Here is a 25,215-nt window from a genome sequence, read left to right as displayed (position 1 = left end):
TTTAAATCTGCCAGCAGTTGCTACCATCATGCACAATGTCCACTGCTTTCAGGCCTGTATCTTTTCATTCAGAGAGACGAAGTCCCTCCCCTTCCGACGGACCACCATGAGACCTTAATTCTTAAAGGTCCCATGGGATGAAAATTTCACTTTATGAGGTTTTTTAACATTACCCCCAGCCTGCCTGTGGTCCCTCAGTGTCTAGAAATGGTGATAGGTGTAAACCGAGCCCTGGGTATCCTGCTCTGCCTTTGAGAAAATGAAAGCTCAGATGGGCCGATCTGGAATCTTCCCTTTATGATGTCATAAGGGGAAAGGTTACCTCCCCTTTTTCTGCTTTGGCCGCCCAGAGAATTTGGCCCACCCATGAGAGAGAGAGAGACATCATGGCTTTCAAACGAGCAAAGTGGCAGTTGGTTAAGGCCACACCCCCACCCTCCACCTTGCCACCCCTCTCTCCTCCTCAATAGCATTTAAAGCTACAGACACAGAAGGAAGTTCATTGTGGGACTGGCTCTAGTGGCTGTAATTCTGCACCAAGGCTGAATTTCGGGAAAGAGACTTCAGATACAGTATTAGGGGACCACTAAGGTCTATATAAAAGAGACTTCAGATACAGTAATAGGGGACCACTAAGGCCTATATAAAAGAGACTTCAGATACAGTATTAGGGGACCACTAAGGCCTATATAAAAGAGACTTCAGATACAGTATTAGGGGACCACTAAGGCCTATATAAAAGAGACTTCAGATACAGTATTAGGGGACCACTAAGGCCTATATAAAAGAGACTTCAGATACAGTATTAGGGGACCACTAAGGCCTATATAAAAGCATCCAAAGAGCATCATGTCGTGGGACCTTTAAAAAATATGTATGGTAGCCTAGTGAATGGGGACTGACAATTTTTTTATCCTATTTGAATTGAGCCATGAAATACACATATAATGTGCGTCAATTCATAAGAAAGTCAAGAAAGTCTCAGTTTGTCATAAAACTGTTGAAGTATAGGACTAGAAGTGTGAAAATATGTAATTATAGTAGAATGCTCAAAGTCGCATGGGTCACGTGTTCTACGGTGTCTGTAGGTTTCGTACCGGGATGTTAAGTTACTCACACCATTAACGGATCTTGCTCGTTCTTCCTCTTCTCGGCTGATAAAACTTTGCTGGATAAAACACATCAGGTAAGATAACATTAAATGTGTTGTGGATCATAGTTAAGCTAGCTCGCTAGCAAGCCGCGCAACAAGCAAGGTGATGTAATTTGTAGGAGACGAGATGTGTAGTTCACTGAGCGGTTTGACACAAAAGTAAGTGGTACTACAACAAACCTACGACAAACTGAGACTTTCTTCTTTTGAACTGACGAACATCATATGTGTAATTCATTGCTTAATTCAAACAGGAATCAAAAAAAGAGTTAGTCCCTCCCCATTCACTACCATAGATCTTTTTTTTCCGAAATAAGGTCCCATGACGCTTATTGTTTATCTCAGCTTTTTGCTTCAATATGTAATCAGTTCATTTGTATCTGAAAGGCTGATGTACAAATACTAAAGACACACGAATGTGTTGATATAGTACATTTGTGGTGCAAGCGTTGTCGTTATGCATCAACAAAATACACTTACATGTGTGCTGTTTTATTATTTTACCACTGAAATGAAACATGAAAAATGGACTATTCACTCTGCAAATGGCACAAATAGTATTTGTACTGTCCACCATTAACATTAATTCAGTCCAGATGAACAAAGGGTTCTGTCTAAGCTCAAGTTGTCCGGCCTTGCATTTCCATGGACACACCAGATCAAGGCAGTTCATATACAGTGACATGACTCCTGCAGTAGGGAGGAACCAACTTGTGTTGTGTAAAGTCTCTAATGTGAATAGAAATATGAAAGCCCATTTAGATCTCTACTTAACAGACTTTCTTCACAGGCACAAACAAATGCGGCAATAATTTATCTTGAGACGCAAACAGAGCTCAGATGGAAACCATCCCACTGGAGGACAATAGTATTTTCCATAACCAGTTCATGTGAAATTAGCTTTGTTGAGGTTAACGCTAGTCATAAATCCATAGACCAGTGAGTCTGAAAATGACTGTTAGGTGGGAGCGTGTGGCTTTTTGGTGAGGAACTGCTGAATGTCTCTTTGCAGCTGGTCGTTGCGTCTCTGGGCCTCGTCGCGGCTGCGCTCTGCATTCCTCAGGCAGATCTCCAGAGCGGCCACACGGTGGCGATCTGCCTCCAGAGCCGACTGCAGCTCGGCCACGGTGGCCTTCAGCTCCTTGTTCTCCTGCTGCAGACTGCAAGAGACAGTGAGAGACATGGAGGGTTCAGACATACAGTAAAAGCCACTCAACCTAGTCCGGAAAAAGAAATCCATCTTCGTCACTGCAAAAGCAAATTAATCCAGTCCAAAAAGATGTCTGTCACTGTGTAATATTGAGTTCTAAAATGACATTTTCTTTAGAAAGGCAAAATTCTGCCAGTGGAGCAAGATTACAACACCTGTTTTCAATGTAAATCTACTTGTGTCGAGAGTTTCCTAAAAGTCAGTGTCATCTGGATTCTGGTCTAGTGATCTGCTTTATTCTGTCAAGATATGACTCTCATTCCTACAATATTCCCAAAGCAAGAAATACTGTATTTGGAACAATCATGTTAATAATAATAATAATAATAATAATAATAATAATAATAATAATAATAATAATACATTTTATTTATATAGCGCTTTTTTTAACCCTCAAAGACACTTTACAAAGTTTTTAAAAGGAAATACACATACTACAAGAATTCACTCTCTACAATGCACACATGAATTGACATTAACATTGATCATGTGGTTTCATGTTTGATAAAAAAAATAAATAAGGCTGGTCATTTTTGGACCCCAGGAAGACTGGCTGGTCGTCTAGGCGTCAGCTAATGGTGATCCTTACAATAAATACAAATAAATACAAAATATGAAACTAATCAAAACACATATTTTGCCCTGCTACGCCCTGCTACACCGCGCCCTGCTACACCGCGCCCTGCTACGCCCTGCTACACCCTGCTACGCCCTGCAGTGCCCTCCTATGCCATGAACTACTATTTCTAGTCATAGTTCCATTATCTTTATTGTGACTATTATTGCCACTGTTCATCACACCCCCAACCGGCACCGTCAGACACCGCCTACCAAGAGCCTGGGTTTGAACTTTTTTTTTTTCATTCAGAACACCAGACAAAATAAGAGTTCACTTGCAAAACGTGATGTGCAAAATAATCGTTTTACTCGATTATTCTGTTTCGGTGATCATTTGAAGTCAAATTCATAAATGCGATTACATGTTCAGTGAATTGCTCAGCCCCATAGGCTGGTGTTGTGCCAGTTAGTTGGGACTCCTCAGTAGAGCTGTAACAATTCAAAACGTTGCTGTACGATTAATTGTCTCAGAAATAATTGAGATTAACAATATAATAGTCACTTTCGGTTGAATTTAAAGATATTTAAAAAAAATTGTAAACAAATTAAAGTTACGAATGACTTCCAGGATACATCTTTTGGATATATATACTGTTATGTGACCCATATAATATAATAATACAAATAAACAGCCTATGAAGTAAACAACGCCTCTTGTTTTTCTAACTGTATATCCCCTTGTTATTTTTGTGGCTATGAATATGTATAGGGTCAACAACCAACAATTGAAATAGTAATAAAAAATATAGTCCGAACAATAATCTCTTATATAAATATAATTTGGCATATCTAAACATAATCAACAATTACCAGTCACACGCCTTAGGACCTTAGCCAATGTTAACAATTAATTGCTGTTAAACATGAAACCGCGATTATGTAAAAAAAATAAAAAAATATGGACAATTATACAATTATGTAATAATTGTTACAGGTCTACTCCTCAGCTGAACGCACCTGTCTACCAGCCGCTGGGTGTCTTTCTCCGGCTCAGACCTGCTGTCCACCTGCGGAACCAAAGCGCTCGCTGCCAGCTTCCCTACACTCGTCTGCTGAGACAGCACCTGGGCAGGCTGGGAGTTGCTGTCAGGTTTTTGGGAGTCAGCGGTAGATGGACTTGTGTTGTCACTTCCTCTTCGGGCTGTTAACCTATCCTCTCCCTCCTTGTTACTGAGCTGAGCCCCCCCGAACAATGAACCTGAACTCCGGAGGTCCAGGATCTTAAAAATGTCTTCTGACAGTGTCCCGCTCTTCTCCTCCACGCTCTCCTGGATGTTACTCCAGCGGTTGAGGGCCTCTGCCTTAGCTGCCATCCCGGTGAGGGGGCAGTTGAAGGTGGGCAGGGTCTGAGTGCGTTTGCGGGGGCTTGTCCAGTCTGTGGTAGGTGAGCGAGGCTCCTGATGCAGGTCTTGGGTGCTGCAATTTCCTCTGCCTGGACCTGGACTGTCATTGTCTTCCTCCTCTTCCGGAGACTCAGACAGAGATGCATCACCCATCTGAGACAAACGCACAACTGACGATTAATTACAGATGTAAATATACTACGTATAAATACTATACTATGTGCTGTTGTTATTTTAAATCAGAGGGAAGAAATGGAGGCAGAAATAAACTTCAGTTGAGGAACAACCAGTGGCTTAGGCCTGGTGAGCCCCCAGGCTTACAATACACTAGGGCAGGGGTATTTAACGTGTTTTTTAGCCAAGGATCCCTCTTTCAGGATAACTGAAAGAGAGACAGAGCAGGGACCCCCTACTACTAATATTGAATATTGTATTTTTTTTCCTTTTCTATCGACGGTCGGCCGTCTGGTTGGTGTGTAACTACCTTTAGGATTAACTGTATCTGTGGATGGCTACCTTAGTGGCTACCTGTAGGCCAGTAAGCTTATCATCAGTGGGTATTTTATTTGCTAATAATTTGTTGGATACATGTTAAGATATTTTAATTTATTGAAAAAAAAAACTTTCAAAAATTAACAATAATTTGGAGGCCCCCCTGCAGTGACTCTGAGGACCTGCGGACCTCCTGTTGAAGATCTCTGCACTAGGGGAAACCCTGCTTATTAATATTCAATTAATGATGTCAGAATTCCATTTATCTGCTTTTATTTCAGGGCCCTGGCACTGTGCACTGTCACTCTCACTGGGGCCCTTTAATAGAAGGGAGCCATTGTTTGTGTTATTAGTAACACCTGTGCTTTTATGACAAGTCATAACGCTGCTGCTGTGAAAAAGGCCTATGAAGCTTTAATACCATTATCCATCCATCATCCATTTGAAACCATTTTAAGTGTTCGTGAGCAAGAAAAAAAAATTCATAAATCAGTGAGAGAATTGTGGGAACCAAAACATTAGGATTTAATGTTGGCATATTCACACAAATTAGCATTTTATGTAGCACACAGTCAACCTGGCACTGTTAGTATTTGTACCAATGCCAGCAGGTACTTGTATACAGTTGACTGTATATAGAGTTGTAAATAGTTTCTCTGTTTGAAACTTCTGCTAGTGGTTTAATCTTGGAAGGTCAGCTAACATGTCTGTTTTTTCACTGGGCATCATTCAAGCATTAAAAGAAAACTGACATTTTGAGAAATAAGCTTTATTTGCTTTATTGCCGCAAGTTGGATGAGAAAGATTCCATTTTCATATTTGTCCATTCATTTAATTAGTTAATTTACAGATAGTTAGCTTAGCAGAGAGACTGGGAATGGGGGAAACAGCTAGCCTAGCTCTCTCCAGAGAGAGTCTGTCTACTAACACCTCTAAAGCTCACCATTAACACATTGCATGTTGTTTGTTTAAGCCGTACAAAAACTGAACTAAAAAAGCCACAACTGGTGGTTTTACAGGGGCTTATGTTAAGGTGACCAGATTTCTGAGACAAAATCCGGGGACATTTTCAAAACAGGTAATGTTTTTATCTTTGTAAACTTAAAACGGGGACACTGCCCCAGGGGCGTCACCAGTCCTAGAGCTGCACAAGTCCCCCTAGGGGGGGGGTCCATGGGCATGCTCCCCTGTAAGAAAATTCTACAGTTTAAATGCATCAATCTGGTGCACTTTGAAAAGAAATTCAGACAACCAGCAGGGGGGTTCTATGTGTGGAGTAGTTCTGGAGACATGACTCTTTGTAATAATGACATATATTAAAAAGAAAAGTATGGCAAAAAAATATTCCCCAAAATTATGCATATGCCTATTTTTGAAAAGTAAGTGACGAAGTACAACCAGCAAAACACTAATTATGTGTGAGGTAAGTTTAGAGACACAACTCTATTTAATTATTAAAATATTATGTTTTTGGCAAAAAATATTTCCCAAAATTATGAATATGCTTATACTTTTAAAGTGCTGTAGTACTACTAGCAGGAGACAAGTTATAATTGAGGTACATTTGGAGACACTACCTTATTTAACCATTTAATAAATAAATATGTTTGTTGTGTCTCTTATCGGTGTTTGACGGTCCCTAAGCACTCGTCTTACTGCCGTCTCACCGGCGGCTGCTCGTAGAGACCAATGTTATTTCTCCTGGTTGGAGGACGGCTCGTTTAGATGAAAATTAGTTTGTAGCTCGTTGTTTACATTACTACGGTAGGAAAGATGCGTCGTTTGTGATTTAATAACATTTCGCTGTAGAGTAATTGATCCCGGAAGTTCAAATCTGTGAATATCTTTCTAACTTTACACTTTAAGTGTCAGTCACAGTGAAAACCGGGGACATTTCGGGGGACAGCTCCAGCCGGGGACAGGTCACCGAAACTAGGGACTGTCCCCAGAAACCGGGGACGTCTGGTCACCCTAGCTTATGTGCTGGACTACACCTTGGTCAAGAGCACAAACAAGATATAATATGCTAATGATTGAGCTATAGAGCCAGGCTAGCTGTTTCCCCCGTTTCCAGTCTTCATGCTAAGCTAACCGTTTGTTGGCTCCAGCTAGCCTACATATTTACCGTACAGACATGAGTGGTAGCGATAAGCAAGGTAGGGAAGGAGCTAATTTCAGTTTTGCCACCCCTGTCTTCAAGCCACTTAACAATTGTTGACGCTTTTGAAAACTTGGCAACTTTATCATTGAATGTAAGAATTGTTTCTGACTGTGGGGGTATTTAATCCATAGATTTAGTCAACAATGATGGAATTAGCACCGTTAGCCAAATAGCTAACTTTTACATATCGTTATGGATGTTCAGGTATGTGTTCTTTTTCCCCGTTGGCTAGGGCCTTGTCCTGTTTTTTAGGATATGTCCTAGTGTTCAAAACATATTCTCAATATTTCAGAGGCTTAATGTGTGGTCAAATGCTCGTACCTCTGCAGACTCCCATCCCACAAAGCTTCGGGGAGTGTTCTTCTGGCTTTCAACCTTGTTTGAGGGAGGGGAGGGAAGCACGTCTTTGGAGAGAGGAAACAGAGTCTCATGCTGTCTGATCATCACTGTCATCAGCCTCTGGATCTGAGGAGTCGCTGCGAAGAAAAACAAACAAACGTGAAAAGATTATGATCAAAACGTCTTCTCCTTAGGCTCTTGTGCAAATTCTTGATTCACTTTCTTCTGAAAATTCAATTGAGCTGAACATTTTTGAGCTTTTTTGTTGTTTTTTGTAATGATGTACAGTTCAGATATGTACTGTAGGCATATACATACTGTTTGTCAGTGGAGATAGTAGGTAAAGTGTTGTGTAGTGAAGTAGAACATGTTTTTTTGCTACTTGAGGTCTGAGTGGTACTGAGGCATTATTGTAAAAGGCTGCTTTATTGCACTAAATATAGTTTCCAAAAAACAGAAGGATGTCATGGCACAGTATTACCACATAAAACTGCTTAATAAAATAAGCAGTCACACATCATTTGGATTCAGGGTGTTTCCCAGATGTTGAGCAATACAGATTTCACAGCCAATACAGCAAATAAATTATACGATTAGCCTGTTTTGGACCAGAATATCAGACACATTCACATAATTGAACATAGATGTGCACACATGTTGTTTCAGGACACATGGTTCTTACCCTTCATCACAGTGATGGGGTCTTCTATCTGAGGTTTGAGCAGGTTGATCCCCATCACTGTAGCTAAGTTCTCCACATTCATCTTATTCACCTTGGAGTGCAGCTGCACCTCAAACAAAAACCTGCAGAGCAAAGAGTAGGGGTGTGAATCTTCACCGGTCTCGATTGCGATTATCCTGTCAACGATTCGATATCCCGATGCATCACGATGCGTCGCCTCCACAATATTATTATTTATTGCTACACGTGGTTTTCATCAACAAATTAAAGCAGTCGGATATATATGAACTCCCCTTTTTATTGTATCTATCGATTGCAATGATTAATTTCAACACCCCTAGCAAAGAGACATGATCAGCAGACCCAAAAACAGATTTTGCTGTTTTTAGTGGTGATGATCCAGAATGAAAATCTGCAGGATTTAGCAGACAGTTTTTCTGCTTGGGGTGGAGATGTGTTAACATTCTCAGTTAAAAAAATAAATAATTCTGCAGATCCAGGGCAGCATGTGTTGGGGATGGAAACTGATCTGAAGTGTCTTGGTCTGTGAAGATATTAAACATCGACCATTTTCAATTATGAGTACCATGAGAAAGACATTGTGTTATCTTTCCAATTATAGTGTGTCCTCTGTAACCACAAAGGCATCGCGGTATCCCTTTACGTAATGCTTTGCGCTCCAGCTTCCACTCACCGGCAGACATAACTGAGAAGGTTGTAGTTGGTTTTGGGGAGAAGGGCGATTTGTTTGTCCAACTTTTCCCAACCCTGAGAGGAAACATGAGCAAGAGATTAAAGGACACACACATACACACACACAAAATATCACAGAAGCGCTCCTGCATGTACACACATACACATATATACAGACACTAAGACATATTTTAGCATTTTTTAAAAAATGTTATTAGATAAGCCTACCTCTGTGGTGCTGATGTCCGGCATGTTGTTGGTGCAGTCCAGGAAGTCTTGGTACTGAGTCCAGGGCACCACGGGCTCAGGAAGCTCGCGCAGGTACAGCTTGAGCAGCGACGCCACCGTGTGGACATCTGTGTCACTGCAGTCAATGACAAATCATCCAATGAACATCCAGCTCAATCTTGACCAAGCTCAATCTTTGAGCTTGGTCTGATTGAACATTAGTCTGGGGAAGTCTGCTCTGTATTTTCTACTGCACAAGAGGCGTGATCAGCGGGCATAGTTCAAATGAATCTGTACACAATTGGATAGTCCTTCAACCAATCAGACCAGGGTGATGTAGCAGCAACAGCGGCATCAACGGGTTGCTGCCATGGAGTGCTGCGCTTCGGTGGCCGGCTTGTTGAATGTAAACATAAGCTGCTTGGTCGCTTCTCTATCGTCATCGTGTTAAACCCGCCAATAGCACGCCAGGTGGATAAGCCAGTTTGTGATCGGTCCCCGCAAATTTGTAACAGAAGCAGGATAGATAAACGTACAGGTTTCCAGCCTGAGCTGCAGGACGAAATCAAATCGCCGGCAGATCGGGCTGGGTTTACCCAGTCTAAGTACAACTGACTTTCAGACCGCAAACACAGAACGCAATGCTAGACTAGCGTATTAATTTGCCAGTACATGAGTTGGCATGTATTTGAAAAAAAACTTGCAACCTACTCACTACATCATAGACATATAGTTTGCTTATTTACATGTTCTTTAAGAAGGCTATCTAGGGTTTTTCACTGGATTCTACACATACATGCATACACACAAGTTGCTGTTATGGTTTTACCATGAAGAAATGCAATTCTCCTATCCTAGAATGTATGTGTGGCGGACCCAGAGATTAATCCACAGCACTGTGGAGATAGAGCTTGCAATGGAAGACTATGTAGAGATTAACACCCCTATTTACTTTTCTTTTCGAAAGTTATGCCGGCACAGAACACACCGAACAGACTTGAGTCTGAATGAATAACATTTACATAGGCTTGTAAAAAAAGGTCTTTACAAAGTCCTCTAGGATTTTTCTGTTTTTGGAAACTTTGGGCCTCTGGCCCTAGTTTTGTATATTTAGCTGGCGGTGCAGCAGGTTTGGATTCAGTTTGGTTGTTTTGACTCTGCCAAGATAAAAATTTAAAGGGGGAAAACATTATTCATTTTGGCCTGAAAGCATCCTTTAGCAGCCCTTGCTGGCTGCTCCTTGACTGTGCTCACACTAGATTACAGACAAGTGAGTTTGGTGAAATGGATGTTTGAATCAACAATGCTCTGTCAGAGGAGCTTGTGATGTTGAGTAATACAGGCTTCCTTCTGTGTGTCTGCCAGAACAGGATGTGGTACCGCCTTCAGCTCTGAGCAGACAGAAATCTATCAGGCGCTCTGCATCTCTCTCATCTCTCCTTGCTTTCTCAGAAAAAAAAGAAAGCTGATGCTGATTGATTGATGTGAGAACTTTTTTCTCCTTATATAGCAGTGACATTCTTAAACTCATGCATTTACCAACCCGGTTTAAAGAGGGCTTAAAATGATTAACAAGGACATTGCTGGTTCTGTTAAGTGTTTTTGAGATATGTGACCCTGCTACTTTATAACCACTTTATACTCCTGTATATTTAAAATAACCAGAATAGCCCTGTTTCATATACAGTTTATGCCACATACACAATATATATGGCAAGTCTCAGTTATAAAAAGAGTTTGAGATTCAACAATGGAGATTCTTGTTGGAGTGCTGAACTCAAAATCCAACAGATATGTTCAAAAAGTGAAGAAAAGGTAGCACATCTCAAGTTCCTTTCTCTAATTTCCCTTATTTAATTATGCTCACATCACAATTAATGAACACGTTCATTCAATTTATGAAGCGTTCATAAGTGTTCGTGATGTGAGCATAACTAGTGAAATGAGAGTATTTTTTCCTCTTTAACTTGGGAAGTTTAGATGTGCTACCTTTTCTTCACTTTTTAAACAAAACTATGGCAAGCCGTTTGAACATTTCATCGAACCACACTACTATCCGTAATTACATTTTAAATATCCATAATAGCATTTCTCCTAGTCAAAATGATACTCTCACAAGTCGGAATGGTAATTAAAGATATCCAAAATAACATTCTTACTAGTAGAAATTGTACTCAAGATATCTACGACTTTGACTGTATGAGTCAAAACTAAATTTCAATCCTTAAAAAGTGGGTAAAAAGTGTCAGTTTTAACATTTAATAGCTAAACTGGATATTTATTGCGAAGTAAAATAAAAAACATTTCAGATGGCGTCACTTTTTCCATTCACGTTTATTGGGCTTTCAATTTCAGATATCCACAACGCCATTCTTCCTATCCAGAATCAGTATTCTAGATATCTGCAATATTATTCTTACTAAGAAGAACTCTGATTCCAGATATTTATAATCCAATTGTTACTAGTCATAATTTTAATTTTAGATGTCCAAAATGAAAAACAGATATCCACAAATGTGTAGATATGTGCAACTGCATTTTATCTAGTAATAATTCTAATTGAAGATATGTGAAATTGCATTTTTAGTAGACATAATGCAAATTGTGGATATCCATAATTACATTTGTACTAGTCACAATGTATTTTAGATATTCAAAATTACATTATGGATATCTGGAATGGTTTTTCAGTTTGGAAAGCTGAAATCAAAATGATGACTGGTAACAATTGGATTGTAGATATCTTAGAAGAATTTTAGAATCTTGCAGAAATATAGAATGTGGATTCTGGATGGGAAGAATGACGTTGTGAATATCTGAAATTGAAAGCCCAATACACACGAATGGCAAAAGTGACTTCATTTGTCCTAGGAAAAATGATGTTGTTGATATCTGAAACGACAATTGTGGATAGGACGAATGCAATTCTGAATATCTGAAATGTTCTTTTCAACAAGGAAGAATAGAATTACGGATATCTGCAATAAATAGCCAGTCTAGCTATTAAATGTTAAAATGGCTTGACATACCATACCACAATTACTACTACAACTACTGAAACATACCTGTGTGGGATCAGAGCAAAATGTTTCGGAATCAGTAATAATGGAATATTGAGGTAGAAATCCTGACTTTTTTTAAATGTAATGGCTCATTTGGCTCCAGTCTATACAGAGGGAATCATATGTATGTTACCTGGGGAAGGAGGGTCTCTCTCCTGCATCAAAGGCATCTCTGAACTGTTTGACAGCATTGTCCTGACCCGGGAGGCGAAAGATGCCCTCCTCATTCAGGCCATGCTCTTTGATGAACTCCACACACTTCTGCACCAGGATTGGCACCATGTGAGGCCCGAACCGTTGCTCATATGTTACTGTGTCCATGAGACTCTTTCCAAACACTGCAGACAGGCAGAGAGGTAAGACATGACATCTTGGAACAGTAAAATCAGCAAACATTTTACTCATTCAAATGAACAACACTATTGTCCTTGTCATTGTATTTGTTGGAGTGAAGACATTCTTATTTATTCACTTTAAAGTAGTAGTTTGACATTTTGAGAAATAGCTTTTTTCTCTTGGTGAGAGTTACAGCTACAGCCAGTAGCTGGTTAGCTTACAGTAGCAACAGCTAGCCTGGCTCTGTCCAAAGGTTACAAGAAACCCCTACCAGCCCCTGTAAAGGTCACTTAATTATAATTAAAATGTCATATCCTTCTACTCCGTATGTAAAACAAATTTTAAAAACTGGCTTCCTTCTTTTTATCCTGAGTTAATTCAATTCATTTTTATTTATAGTATTAAATCATAACAAGAGTTAGCTTAAGACACTTTACAGATAGAGTAGGTCTAGACCACACTCTATAATTTACAAAGACCCAACAATTCCAGTAATTCCCCCAAGAGCAAGCATTTAGTGCAACAGTGGTGAGTAAAACTTCCTTTTAGGGAGAAACCTCGGACAGACCCAGGCTCTTGGTAGGCGGTTTCTGATGTCAGTGGCAATAATAGTCACAATAAAGATGATGGAACTATGACTAGAAATAGTAGTTGTAGTAGTTCATGGTGTAGCAAGACACTGCAGGGCATTACAGGGTGTAGCAGGGCACTGCAGGGCATAGCAGTTAAGCTAACAAGCTGCTGGCTTAAGAGCTGCAATTCCTCCAAATCATACAACCACATAGGTTGTTTGTTCCTACCCTCTAATATGACCCATACAAGTGTTTAAATTTAATAAATTAGCGCTCCTAGTGCTGGCAAGAAATACAACCCACAGGTAGTTTCCATCCTCATACCTAAACGTAACGGTCGCAGTTTTAAACACGTCGTTAACGCTGTGTCACAGTTTGGTTAGGTTTAGGCTCAAAACAACTTAGTTAAGTTTAGAACAAGATTGTGGTTTGGGTTCAAATAAAAAATAAAATTTGTTACGTTACTCTATTCCCATACATACGTACATGAGGTAATTATGCATGTGACGTACTTTTGTTTGATAGGTAAAGTTAAAGTAACTCTGCGTTTACGCTTTAAAAAAAAAGGAATATGAACATGGTCTCCTGGGTTAAAGTGGCGTGCTTGTTTGACCCATCCATCTCCCTTCCCACCCTCCTTTAACTGATGTTCTCTGTATAAATACCACGTTACATGACTTCCTGATTTTTTCTTGTCATAATTACTACGACCACTAGAGGGGGCGCTGCTTAACAATGAAGGTAAATATGGGTCATAATTGCTGCTTGTAAAAACAACCTATGGAGTCGTTTTTTGGGGGAAGACAGTCTCTGTGAGGCAGATTTTTATTTATTTTTACGTTTGGACAAAGTCAAGCTAGCTGTTTCCCCATTTCCAGTCTTAATGCTATGCTAAGCTAACCTGCAGCTGGCTCCAGCTACATAGTCAATGTACTGACATGAAAGCTGGTACAAATCTTCTCATCTGACTCTCGGCAAGAAAGTGAGAAAATGTACTTTCCAAAATGTCTCATTTCTAAAAAAGTCTTGTCAAAAAAAGATAGTTGCAGGATCATACATAACCAAAGTTTCCATAACAATATAAGATTTTACTGAACCTCCACTTGTTGGTACTCCAATGACCCTGCGCAGAGTGCGGACCCACTCCTCCATGTCACTCTGGGAGTTTGCCAAGAACACATAGGGACATCGCTCTCTGTCTCCAGTTGGACCTGTGAAAGGATGGGTATTGTTGGAAAAAGGCTTCTTAGTACAACAAAACCTTTAGTAGGACAGATATGATTTCCAGAGAAGATTGAGTTTGTGGTAGTTTCTGACTTTCTACTATGCAGGTAAGTGCTGACTCATACAGACAGATACCCGAAAGGGACATGTAACCTGATTGAATATAGTCATAGGTAATAGTAATAATTTAAAAACACTGGCATACAAGGAAAAACAATTCTGTAACTTATAAAGAAGACAAATATGACACAAGGCAATGAATATGAATGAACCGTATGTGATGTATTACTGCTGCACGCACAAAAAAAGTCAGTTTTGCTCCCTTTTAGGGGTCAATTATATGCTTACGTGGTATGATCTCGAAGAGGTACTTCCCAGGATCATCTGGGTTTGGAGGGAGTTCATTAACTTTACTGAACCGCAGCTGGATGACTCCCTGGAGACCAAAAAGCAGGAACACAAACACACACAGAAAACAGCACATTAGATCTATGCTAAACTGATGTAAGCATCCATAGGAGAACTCCCAATAGCAAGGAAATGGGAGCGAGAACAGAGCCCTGAGGGGGAGACAGTTTGTTCCAAGAACCCAAATCACAAGCAGATCCACTTCAACATATGTTATAGGACATATTGGACTCCTCAGAAGAGATACGTCTCTAAAGTCATTCCCACTCCCTACTGCACGTTCTGTCAACCTGAACAAACTGGAACTTTCTTGCACATGGTCTGGGAGTGTGAACAGGTGCATGAGTTCTGGAATAAAACAACATCAATAATATCTGATGTGCTAGGATGTCCAATTCCTACTGACCCGATTGTTTTGTTACTTAATGATGACTCTAAATTACACCTGCTTGAGAGACAGAGGAAAGTTTGGCTAGCCGGCTCAACCGCAACCAAGAAAATGATAGCTCAACGCTGGATTCCCCCCCCACTCGCTTTGTGCCAACAGTGGTTGGCGTATTTTCTAGACATAATTATGCTTGAGCTCTTTACAGCGAGGATTAACAAAGCCAAGTCATCGACTATAGACCTATGAAAAAAAGCACAGCAGCACAAGTATCAGTCCTAATGACCTCAGCATTACAGGAAATAGAGGCGAGTGACTAGGCAAGGTGTGATTTTTTTTTTTTGGCTTGTTTGTTTATTTTGTTTTCCTCGAGACCGCAGAGGGTGGGGGGAGGGTGAGGGTTTTTGTCCCTGTTCAATTGTATTTGTCTGTTCTGTATGTTCAAAAATATAAAAATAATAAAAAGTTGAACTAAAAAAAAAAAAAGAAAAAAACAGCACATTAGTGTCATGTCCAAAAATGTCAAGAACCAACCACTGATATTTCTACTCATGTTTATAATTCATTCAAAGAGCACCATAGTCTGCCATCAATATTAACTATTTACCAGCGACTGGACATGACATACTGAAACGTTGGTAAATTAGGTTTGCATTGTGGCTACAAGTGTGCAACTTTCTTTTCTCACACCTGAACTTTTGTTGTTGTCAGAACCTTTCCAACACACTTTTGGTTACATGTATGTCTTGTTAATGTAGTTAAGGCCTCAGCAGGTATTTCCATTGCAGGTGTAGCACAGTTTCTTTTATTGTTCTAAAATTGTATCACAAGGGCTTTTGTAGATGTACACACTGAAAAATGCAAGAAAATGCTCACTGCTGATTTATTATCATTTGAATTAGGAACTAATCTTGTTCTATACGGCATATACAGTACAGTTTATTTCCCCGGTGACCATATGTGCCAATGTATCCTCATACCTGGAACGTCGATTAGTGGAACAACAGAATAGGTAGATTGGCAATGACTCTCAAAAAGACATATTGACTATTGATTGTTCGATTTACTGCTACATGGTGGCCCTTTTAAACATGTGACCATTCTATTTAATGTAGTGACGCAGTTCTAAACACATAGTTAACAATGTGAAACTGAACTATTTAAGTATAGGTAACAAACATACTTAGGGTTAGTTAAACATCAGGGATTGGCTTAAAATGAGTCACGTAAAACTACTAAAAAGAGGACATAACATGACGTCACAGACTAAGGTCCGTAAAAAAGATGATTCATTTTAATTGCAAGTGACAGTTAACTTATGATTTCACACGGGCACAAACCCCGGTCTCCTGAGTGAAAGTCTTGTATTTGTTCGACCCATCCACCACGCCAACCTGCCTACTTATGCAGAATTTGGTGCTCTTATACTTTGTTACCTCGCTTCCTCATTTGTACTGGCGATAATTACTACAGCCTCGAGAGGTCGCCGCCTAACAAGAAGCTGCTTGCACAATCGATCTATATGGTTGTTTTTCTGGGTGAGGCAATCTGTGCAGCCCGCTCCCTCTACAGATTCTTCACCCACAGGACCACTCTTTATTTTTGTTTTAAAACCAAGGCCAAAAGTGGAAATGATTATGATTCTTCATTCAGTTCTTCGTTTCAGTTTCATTGTTTTTGATGTTTTACACATTAATATGAAATGTGACCACACTCCTCTGCATAGATGGTTATAGTGCAGTTAAGGGTTTTTGTGTGGCCATCCCTGGAAATTCCAGCTAGTAATGAGACTATGGGAGTGTAATAGTCTAATCGTCTCTACACCACCTTTTGTTGGTCCACATTTTGCACAACATGTAAGGAGAGAATCAACATTTTGTGTCCCACACTGACAGATCTACAGCATGATAAGAATATTGCAGGGTCTTGGCTGGATGGTTGTTTTAAATTTTAAAGAAATGAGCGTAAACCAGTGAATTAGGTAAAAGTGTACCAAAAAAAGACTTCCAATGGCAGCAGGCATCTTTTGTGAGTGTTTAGGCACCATTTGTTTTGTTTACAGGAAGTGTGCAAAGTTAGCCACACATGCTAGAGTGTTTGTGGTGTTGGTTTAGAAATGATAAAGGGCACATTTCTGATTAACCTATGAATTAAACTATGAATACAAGATATTTAATACAAAAAAAGTACTGACTTTAGATTACTAAATGGTGAAATGATGCTGGTTTGCTTGTTTTAAATGACATCACTGAATGTAAAAGAAGTAGAACATTTAATAGAGAAAGACATTATTTTGATAACAGTCCTTATCTTCACATATGAGTTATTGCATGCACCAAATTCGAAAATGTTATTATAATCATTTAATGGTGATTACATTTTGAATTGCTTTGGACATAATGTGCAACTGTGTTTTATGTCAGGAAAAGGACAAAAAGAAGACATAGGATTACATCAAAATCAATATAAAAGTATTAGTCCGGGCTAAAATAAAGTAAATTCACAGTGTCTCACCTGGACAGTGTTCTCCTTGTCATCTTTGTAGTAGGTCAGAGTGGTTCCTCTCAGCACAAAGTAACGCTGCTGCCAGTTCTTGACTAAAGACCTCTGCTGTTTCTTGAGCCAGCCGGCCTTCAGCGGCCTCTCCATGGACCTGGAGGAGCGCGGCGAGCCCGGGCCGGGGCCTCCCTCACCGGGTATGACACTCCTGGATCGTGCTGACAAACACCACAAGAAAGCTGTTGGTAAAAGTGTCATGAAGAACAATCCCCAACGTGCTGTGTCACAGCCGGAGCTGCAAAACATTACCAAAACATCAGAGCTCTACTCAACTGGAACAGAGCACTTCCTCTTTTTGATATCAATATGCATCAGCCTATCATGTTTAAGAGGCCTGCTAACTGTAGCCTATTTTTGTTCCCCTGAATGGAAACTGCTGGTCTGAGCTGACCAGTTTCCTGTGGAAGGTGCACCAATGCAACTGTGATTGTTTTACATAAAGAACAAAGCGGTCTGAAGGAGCCAAGCCAACAAACAATAGGCCAGAACAGGGGTCTTAAATGTTTTTAAGCCAAGGACACCTTAACTGAAAGAGAGATGAAGCAGGGACCCCCTACTACATATATTTTATAAAATGAAGTTGCATATTAACCTGGGCATACAATAACATGTAGGGCAGCCTAAGGCCTTTATAAATATCTACTTTGCATAGAATACTAAGCTATTCAAACAGCCTAATAATTGTTGCAATAATTTTATAAATCATGTTTTAATGTTAAACATAAATGTGGCACAGTGAATCTTTAGGATTAACTGTATCCGTGGGTGGCTCTCTTAGTGACTACCTTATCTTTAAGCATAGGCGCCGATACCATGGGCGCTCCGGAGCTCGAGCACCCACGGAAAATACTGAGCACCCACGTGTGCCAGACTGCCAGTAGGCTACATTCGTGCGCACTCACGGAGGAAAACATAAATTGGCGCCTATGCCTTTAAGGCCCTGACACCCGATTATCGACCGATATAATACCGACTTTTAATGCAAAGTTAGCATTGTTTGAGATGTGTTATGACAACTTGACATTAAGCAAGCCAATATTAACCTGTCAATGTCTTTGTTATGACAACTTGACATTAACCTAAACAACATAACATAAACATAAAAGTCATAAATACGTCATGGCAGGCCTAATTATCAAACTTTAAGAAACTATTTCGCTTTACGTGTTCACATTACTGTTATTAAGTGGTTTGTTTTTACATTAGCTGTCTTAGACCATCACAATTGTGTCATGAATATTTTTCCTTGGCTTCAAGTAAAGTGGAAACATTTGGAGTTCTCATAAAAGTTATAATACCAGTGTGACAACAGTGAATGCAGTATACCGAGACGATTTAATGAGTTTTGCAGTTTGTTTTACTTGATGCTAGAGTAACCGCTAACTGTAGTTAGCTGTCGTTAGCTAGTTAGCTTGGTTAGCTGTACAGCTGACTCAGCCCCGGGGATGCAAGGAGCCAAACCCAGAAAGAAAAACCATCTCGGTTCTGTATTTCATCAAAATGTCACACCCTTTCAAATCAAGTGTCACCGACTTAACTTGAACTGAAACCAAAATCCTCTTTTAAGGTTTTTTTTTTTAGAATGTCACACTTGACTGATGCTTGTCACCCTTGAGTTGTGTGACTGTGGGCGGCCATGATGTGATGGTTTAATGGAGCGATGAAAGGACAGAGACAGAGGTCTACGTGGCTCAGAGAAGACAGAGTCCTATGGAGACGGTCTGAGCCACACGCAGGACTGTGGACTGCAGAGATAGCTGGATTGAGATTGAGCCCACTTGCTCAGTTGTTCTTAAATTCAGCGTGTCTTCTTAAGCAAGATGATAGAGGAGAAGAGAAGAAGCAGGGCAACACAGGGGTAAACAGGAAGGGACCACATCATCGCCGGAAGGCCAGCAACACTTTGAAGGTCTCCACCTAGAGGTTTGATCTAAGCGTCACCCTCCCTCGATTAGTGGAAAGTTAAAGTGCTGTTGAGGAACCCTGAGCCCACACACAGAGGCCGATGTCACACCACACCCATAGCTGACAAACACACAGTTCCTTTAAACTGGCTTCTGCCATCAAAAGGAATTGACTTCAAGTGCAAGACTTTCACATCAAGATGGTTACAGGGGAGATTACATTCAGTTTCCCACGGACTGTGTGGAGGCTTTTTTTAATATAGAACAACAACTAAAGACAATTGTCATGTCATCAGGTTTCATAGTTAAACATTCAATGGAGAAATGTATAAGTGGGTACACAGGCACACCTGTCTGTCTCCCCCTGTTCCCTGCCTTTATGTTAAAGAGATCAGTTCAGATGTATTGAAGTGGGGTTGTATGAGGTACTTCTCCATAGTCAGTGTATTAGCTAGAGTAGATGGAGCCCCAGTTTGGAGAAGCAGACACAGAAGCTAAGCATTGCACTGCTGTGAACTAAGCAGAGGAGCGTGCCTATGTTCCCAGAGCCCTGTGTTCCCACATTTGTAATATTTTTTTTTCACTGAAGATTAGGCCCTATGTTCCCACATTTCTAAAAATGTTTCCAAAATTAGGCCCTATGTGCCCACAGTTCCCACATTTCTAAAAATGATTTCCAAAATTAGGCCCCATGTTCCCACATTTCCTTTTTCATAAATTTGTATCAGATTGTATCCCCCTTTCTCCCAATTTTGTAGCCAATTACACCCAACCTATTATCCAGTAGCAATGGACTCCAGATGGAATGTAACCCTAACGTAGGGCTTAATTTTAAGAAAAATCTTTGGGGACATAGGGCTGTGGGACCATAGGGCTGTGGGACCATTGGGCTGTGGGACCATTGGGCTGTGGGACCATTGGGCTGATAGCAGTTAAATTTATTTTAGCCACCTAAGAAAAAAAAAAAAAAAAATCAATATCAGTGTAAGCCTAACACTATATTTAGAATATTTTTTTTACTGCTTTACCTTGCCATCAAACAGCCCTGTTTAAGTTTACATGGGGGGAACTGAAGCTGTTATTTATGCTCTTGTCAAAGCCACCAGAATCCATTGACTGTCATTTTACCTCACAGAACACAGGAGTTGATGGTCTAACACTGCCTCGGTTGGTTAGTTAGTTTGTTAGTTTTGTTAGTTCCTAATCCTTTTAAAACACAAAAGTAATAACACATAAAAACGCAAACAAACTAACCGGTCGAGGCAGCGATAGACCATCAACTCCTGTTGGTACTGTACAGTGGGGTAAAAAAGTATTTAGTTAGCCACCAATTGTGCAAGTTCTCCCACTTAAAAAGATGAGAGAGGCCTGTAATTTTCATCATAGGTACACTTCAATTATGAGAGACAAAATGAGAAAAACAAATCCAGAAAAATCACATTGTAGGATTTTTGTAGGATTTTTGTAGGATTTGCAAATTATGGTGGAAAATAAGTATTTGGTCAATAACAAAAGTTCATCTCAATACTTTGTTATATACCCTTTGTTGGCAATGACAGAGGACAAACGTTTTCTGTAAGTCTTCACAAGGTTTTCACACACTGTTGCTGGTATTTTGGCCCATTCCTCCATGCAGATCTCCTCTAGAGCAGTGATGTTTTGGGGCTGTCACTGGGCAACACAGACTTTCAACTCCCTCCAAAGATTTTCTATGGGGTTGAGATCTGGAGACTGACTAGGCCACTCCAGGACCTTGTTGGACCAGTTGACTTCTTCACACCAAGCTGCTTACCTTGTCTTCCCAGCCTGGTGCAGGTCTACAATTTTGTTTCTGGTGTCCTTTGACAGCTCTTTGGTCTTGGCCATAGTGGAGTTTGGAGTGTGACTGTTTGAGGTTGTGGACAGGTGTCTTTTATACTGATAACAAGTTCAAACAGGTGCCATTAATACAGGTAACGAGTGGAGGACAGAGGAGCCTCTTAAAGAAGAAGTTACAGGTCTGTGAGAGCCAGAAATCTTGCTTGTTTGTAGGTGACCAAATACTTATTTTCCTGAGGAATTTGCAAATAAATTCATTAAAAATCCTACAATGTGATTTTCTGGATTTGTTTTTCTCATTTTGTCTCTCATAGTTGAAGTGTACCTATGATGAAAATTACAGGCCTCTCTCATCTTTTTAAGTGGGAGAACTTGACACAATTGGTGGCTGACTAAATACGTTTTTGCCCCACTGTATGTAGGCAGAGTTACTAAAAAGTCAGAGCTCTGCAGAAACTCAGCTCTTGCATCAGTTTCCTGCTGAAAACCTGCGTCACTCCAGTTTCCCGAGTGTAAAACCTGTCACAGTCATGGTCCACAAAATATCTCAAGGTGAAAGAATCATGAGGGGGGACTCTCCAACTTTCAGGAAGTTCTGTTTTCATACTAAAGAAAGCTCATAATAGCATCTGATATTCAGTCAACATGAAGCAGATAAACTAAATGTTGCTTACAGGCAGCAACTTCCTTCCACAGTGCCGAACAACCAGTACCACTGATTGTGAAAATGATTAGAGCAGGAGCCAAAACATGATGCACGGTGTGAACAGCAGCAGCACTGCAGTTCTGCAGTCACTGTTTGTGTGTGCAAACCACTTTAATTTGAATGTTGCAACTGTCATGTCATCCAAGCCTCAGAGGAAACAAGACATGTCGGTGCACTGATTCCACCCTATGCAAACAAGAGGTTGGCACGGTATTAGTGGGTCTAGACTGCTGTACCGTCACTTTAAGGTACATGAGTGCACATTTCTGCATGCACAGATGGTCAACAAGATATTGCAATGTCACTTCCAGGTGACTTAAGAAAAGCTTACGCTTTTCGGTTTTAATTGTCAAGCTATATTTTAATACAGAAACAATCTTTTTCCCGTTAGATGACAGTAAACTTTACAAAGAAACAATTCAACGAGTCTTCAACGAAGGTGCTTTGGAAAATATCACATTGGACGTGAAAGAGGAAGATCTGCTCTTGCTACAGCATCACCATTTTTTTGGAAGAATAAGACATAAGAAATTGAATGGAGAAACTTTCTTTAATAAATGGCGATGCTGTATCAAGAGCAGATTATTATATTTTTTTTTCAGTCTAATATTAAATGACAGTGTAAAGGAAAATGGAGCAATAATAATTTGGCTACCATCACCACACGGCAAGCAACAACTTGCCCAAAAACCCACACTGATAAAACAAACTGCAGATTCAGTTCCTCCTTAATATCTGATTTTACTTTTCTATAATAAAACACCCATTTTAGGATGGTACTTCAATTAGACTGTATATACCGTGAGTTAATATGCAACAAAAATGATATTCTTGAAGACAAAGAAACACATTTTTAATTTGATTCCGTTATGTGGATGTGTTTTACTCTACTTTACTACCATCTCTGGTTTGATGGCAAAATGATGAAGAGTCAAAAGAACAGTGAAACGTCCACACTGTAAAGTGTCTAAAAAGTGAAGTGTGAAAGCGCCGCATCCCCACTGCTGACAGTGAACGCAGCCCGGCCAACAACTTACCTATGCGAGCTGTCTCAGTCTTGAAGGTGCTGAAGTCCCAGTTGCGAGGTAGTTTGAGAGACATTGTCCTTAGCTCATTACACAGGTCAGCGTTTCATTTCACACATACACCCCGCTGGAGAGCGCGCACACACACACACACACACACACACACAAAATTTGATATACACACTCAAACACACACACACTCACACAAACAAACTGGAGATATCGCAGATCACACTTCCTACTTCCTGTGCGTTAATCTTTCTTCTTCTTTTTTTTCTTCTTTTTCAGCCCTTCTAAACGCGTCCCCTCACGTTGCCTTTTACTTCCATGTTCATGCTTGTTGCTGATATAAATGACTTCCAGGGTGATTCACTAAAGGGAAGAAAAAAAAAGGTGCAGAGCTCCAGGGCTGCATGTAACACTAGTGAGGACTTTTCAAATGACTAATGTTCACTGGTGTCACACACAAAAACCCGGGTGTCTTCTAAAGGAAATAGGTTTTTAACCTTTTGGTTTGACTCCTTCAGCGAGCATTTGGTTTCACAGCTCAAGGCTGCCGTTACAGTGGAGTCAGTACATACAAAGGTGTTTCTTAAAAGCTTGAGAACATCATCTACTGACCCTTGAATACAGTGATTGGGACAAGGATTGTTTCCCCCCATCCTTGGAAGAAATAGTTATAAAATTGCGCGGTAGGTGAAATAGACTGGATATCTATTTAAAAAATGGGGAAGACGACCAAGAGGGAAGAAACCAGTCACACACAGCACACCACTTTTTTTTTCTTTATATATATATATATATATATATATATATATATATATATATATATATATATATATATATATATATATATATATATATATATATATATATATATATATATATATATACACACACCTTTATTTTTCTTTAAACCAAGGCAAAGCACATTTCAGCTTCAAAGAGTACAGCTTTTCTCTAGACAAATGTACAACTCAACACAAACCATTGCACAGTTTAAGAATAATATACTGAAATCATACAGATTTTTTTTTTTTTAAAGAGAATCTATACCCACAAAATCAAATGTCAACAAAGGGGAGCCTAAGCATGTGGGACAGACAGTCACAACTCCCCGTACATTCGTCTTAGAGGGCAGGCTGGGCAGGATTCACAACAGAGACAAGACTGTCACTGTGTTGATTCAAAATGGCACAGAGGGGTTTCCTGTGTGCCATGGAAGCAGACAAAATATATTCTTTTAATAGTGCTATGTTTATCCTTTATATTCTACCTCCCTGTGCGCCAAATCTTAAAAAGGAACACGCCCACTTATTGGGACCATGTCTTATTCACCGTAACCCCCAGAGTTAGATAAGTCCATACATACCCTTCTCATCTCTGTGCGTGTCGTAACTCTGACACACCCACAGCTACGTTACGGTGAATAAGACAAAGTCCCAATAAGTGGGCGTGTTCCTTTAACTTTGGCGGTACTGGAATGTAGGGCTGGGTTTAAAAAAAATTTTATTTCCCGACTCTTAACGATCTTTATTTGAATGATCCGATATTGATTTATAAAACCTCGAGATCGACCTTTTCAGAGGCTCTGTTTTAAAGCTAGAGTGATCGATACTGGCATCAAGTGAAACTAGACAACCTAAGGAATCCATGTCATACTAAATAATGCTCTAACGTTACGCTCCAATTTTCACAGACGTACAGGTAAACCGTCTCTGAATCACGCCCTCTGCGTCTATGTAACTGCTTTGGGGCAACATTAATATTTTTAATAATGCACCAGGTTAGAGGATTCCTTGTACACTGTACAGCATCAGTTCTCAGAAAAGCTCTTTCATATCCAGGCAAAGTTGGTACTGTAAGTGGTATATCCCTAATCGAATCAAATGGGGACCTTTTGAATCGGACTGGAATCGATTTAGGAAGTCAGTGGCCATACCCAGCCCTACTGGAATGTATCAAACAGCAGAAACAAAAAAGGGTCAAACCTTTCTGCTCAGACGCAGAAATCAGTGTTACACTTGGATCAACTGACCACAGGAGCTCCGGCCCTCTCTAGTGGCCGACTGTAACACCCAGACAGAGGAACGGCAGTACAGAGCTGCAGGGCTAAAAGCTCCACAAAAAAACCCCACCAAAACCACCACGTACTGTACAGCAGGCAGTGAAACCAGAGAAATATAAGAGATCTAGCTTAACTTTTTTTGGAGGGAGACGACACAACACAGTGCTACAACAGGTATATAGGCTATCTGTGTTGCTTCCACTTGCACTGCGACACGGGAGATGACACA

The 25,215-nt window shown here is 40.1% G+C and overlaps 1 protein-coding gene across 1 annotated transcript; it reads right to left on the bottom strand.

Moving 5' to 3' along the window:
* Positions 1-1,624: 1,624 nt before the first annotated feature.
* arhgap25 (Rho GTPase activating protein 25) lies at positions 1,625-23,350 on the bottom strand. Its single transcript, XM_078250091.1, has 11 exons — positions 22,931-23,350; positions 17,421-17,623; positions 14,462-14,549; positions 13,987-14,100; positions 12,115-12,319; positions 8,920-9,055; positions 8,693-8,766; positions 7,999-8,120; positions 7,299-7,453; positions 3,939-4,477; positions 1,625-2,313 (listed from the first exon to the last, which is right to left on the bottom strand). Exons 1-11 carry the CDS (start codon positions 22,992-22,994, stop codon positions 2,112-2,114), a joined length of 1,902 nt encoding a protein of 633 aa, XP_078106217.1. The 5' UTR covers positions 22,995-23,350; the 3' UTR covers positions 1,625-2,111.
* Positions 23,351-25,215: the final 1,865 nt, after the last annotated feature.

The sequence above is a fragment of the Sander vitreus genome, chromosome 5 (assembly GCF_031162955.1).
Source record: "Sander vitreus isolate 19-12246 chromosome 5, sanVit1, whole genome shotgun sequence".
In the NCBI taxonomy this organism is placed as follows: domain Eukaryota; kingdom Metazoa; phylum Chordata; class Actinopteri; order Perciformes; family Percidae; genus Sander; species Sander vitreus.
Note: the sequence above shows the minus strand (reverse complement) of the source record. Positions and strands in the feature narration are given on the sequence as shown.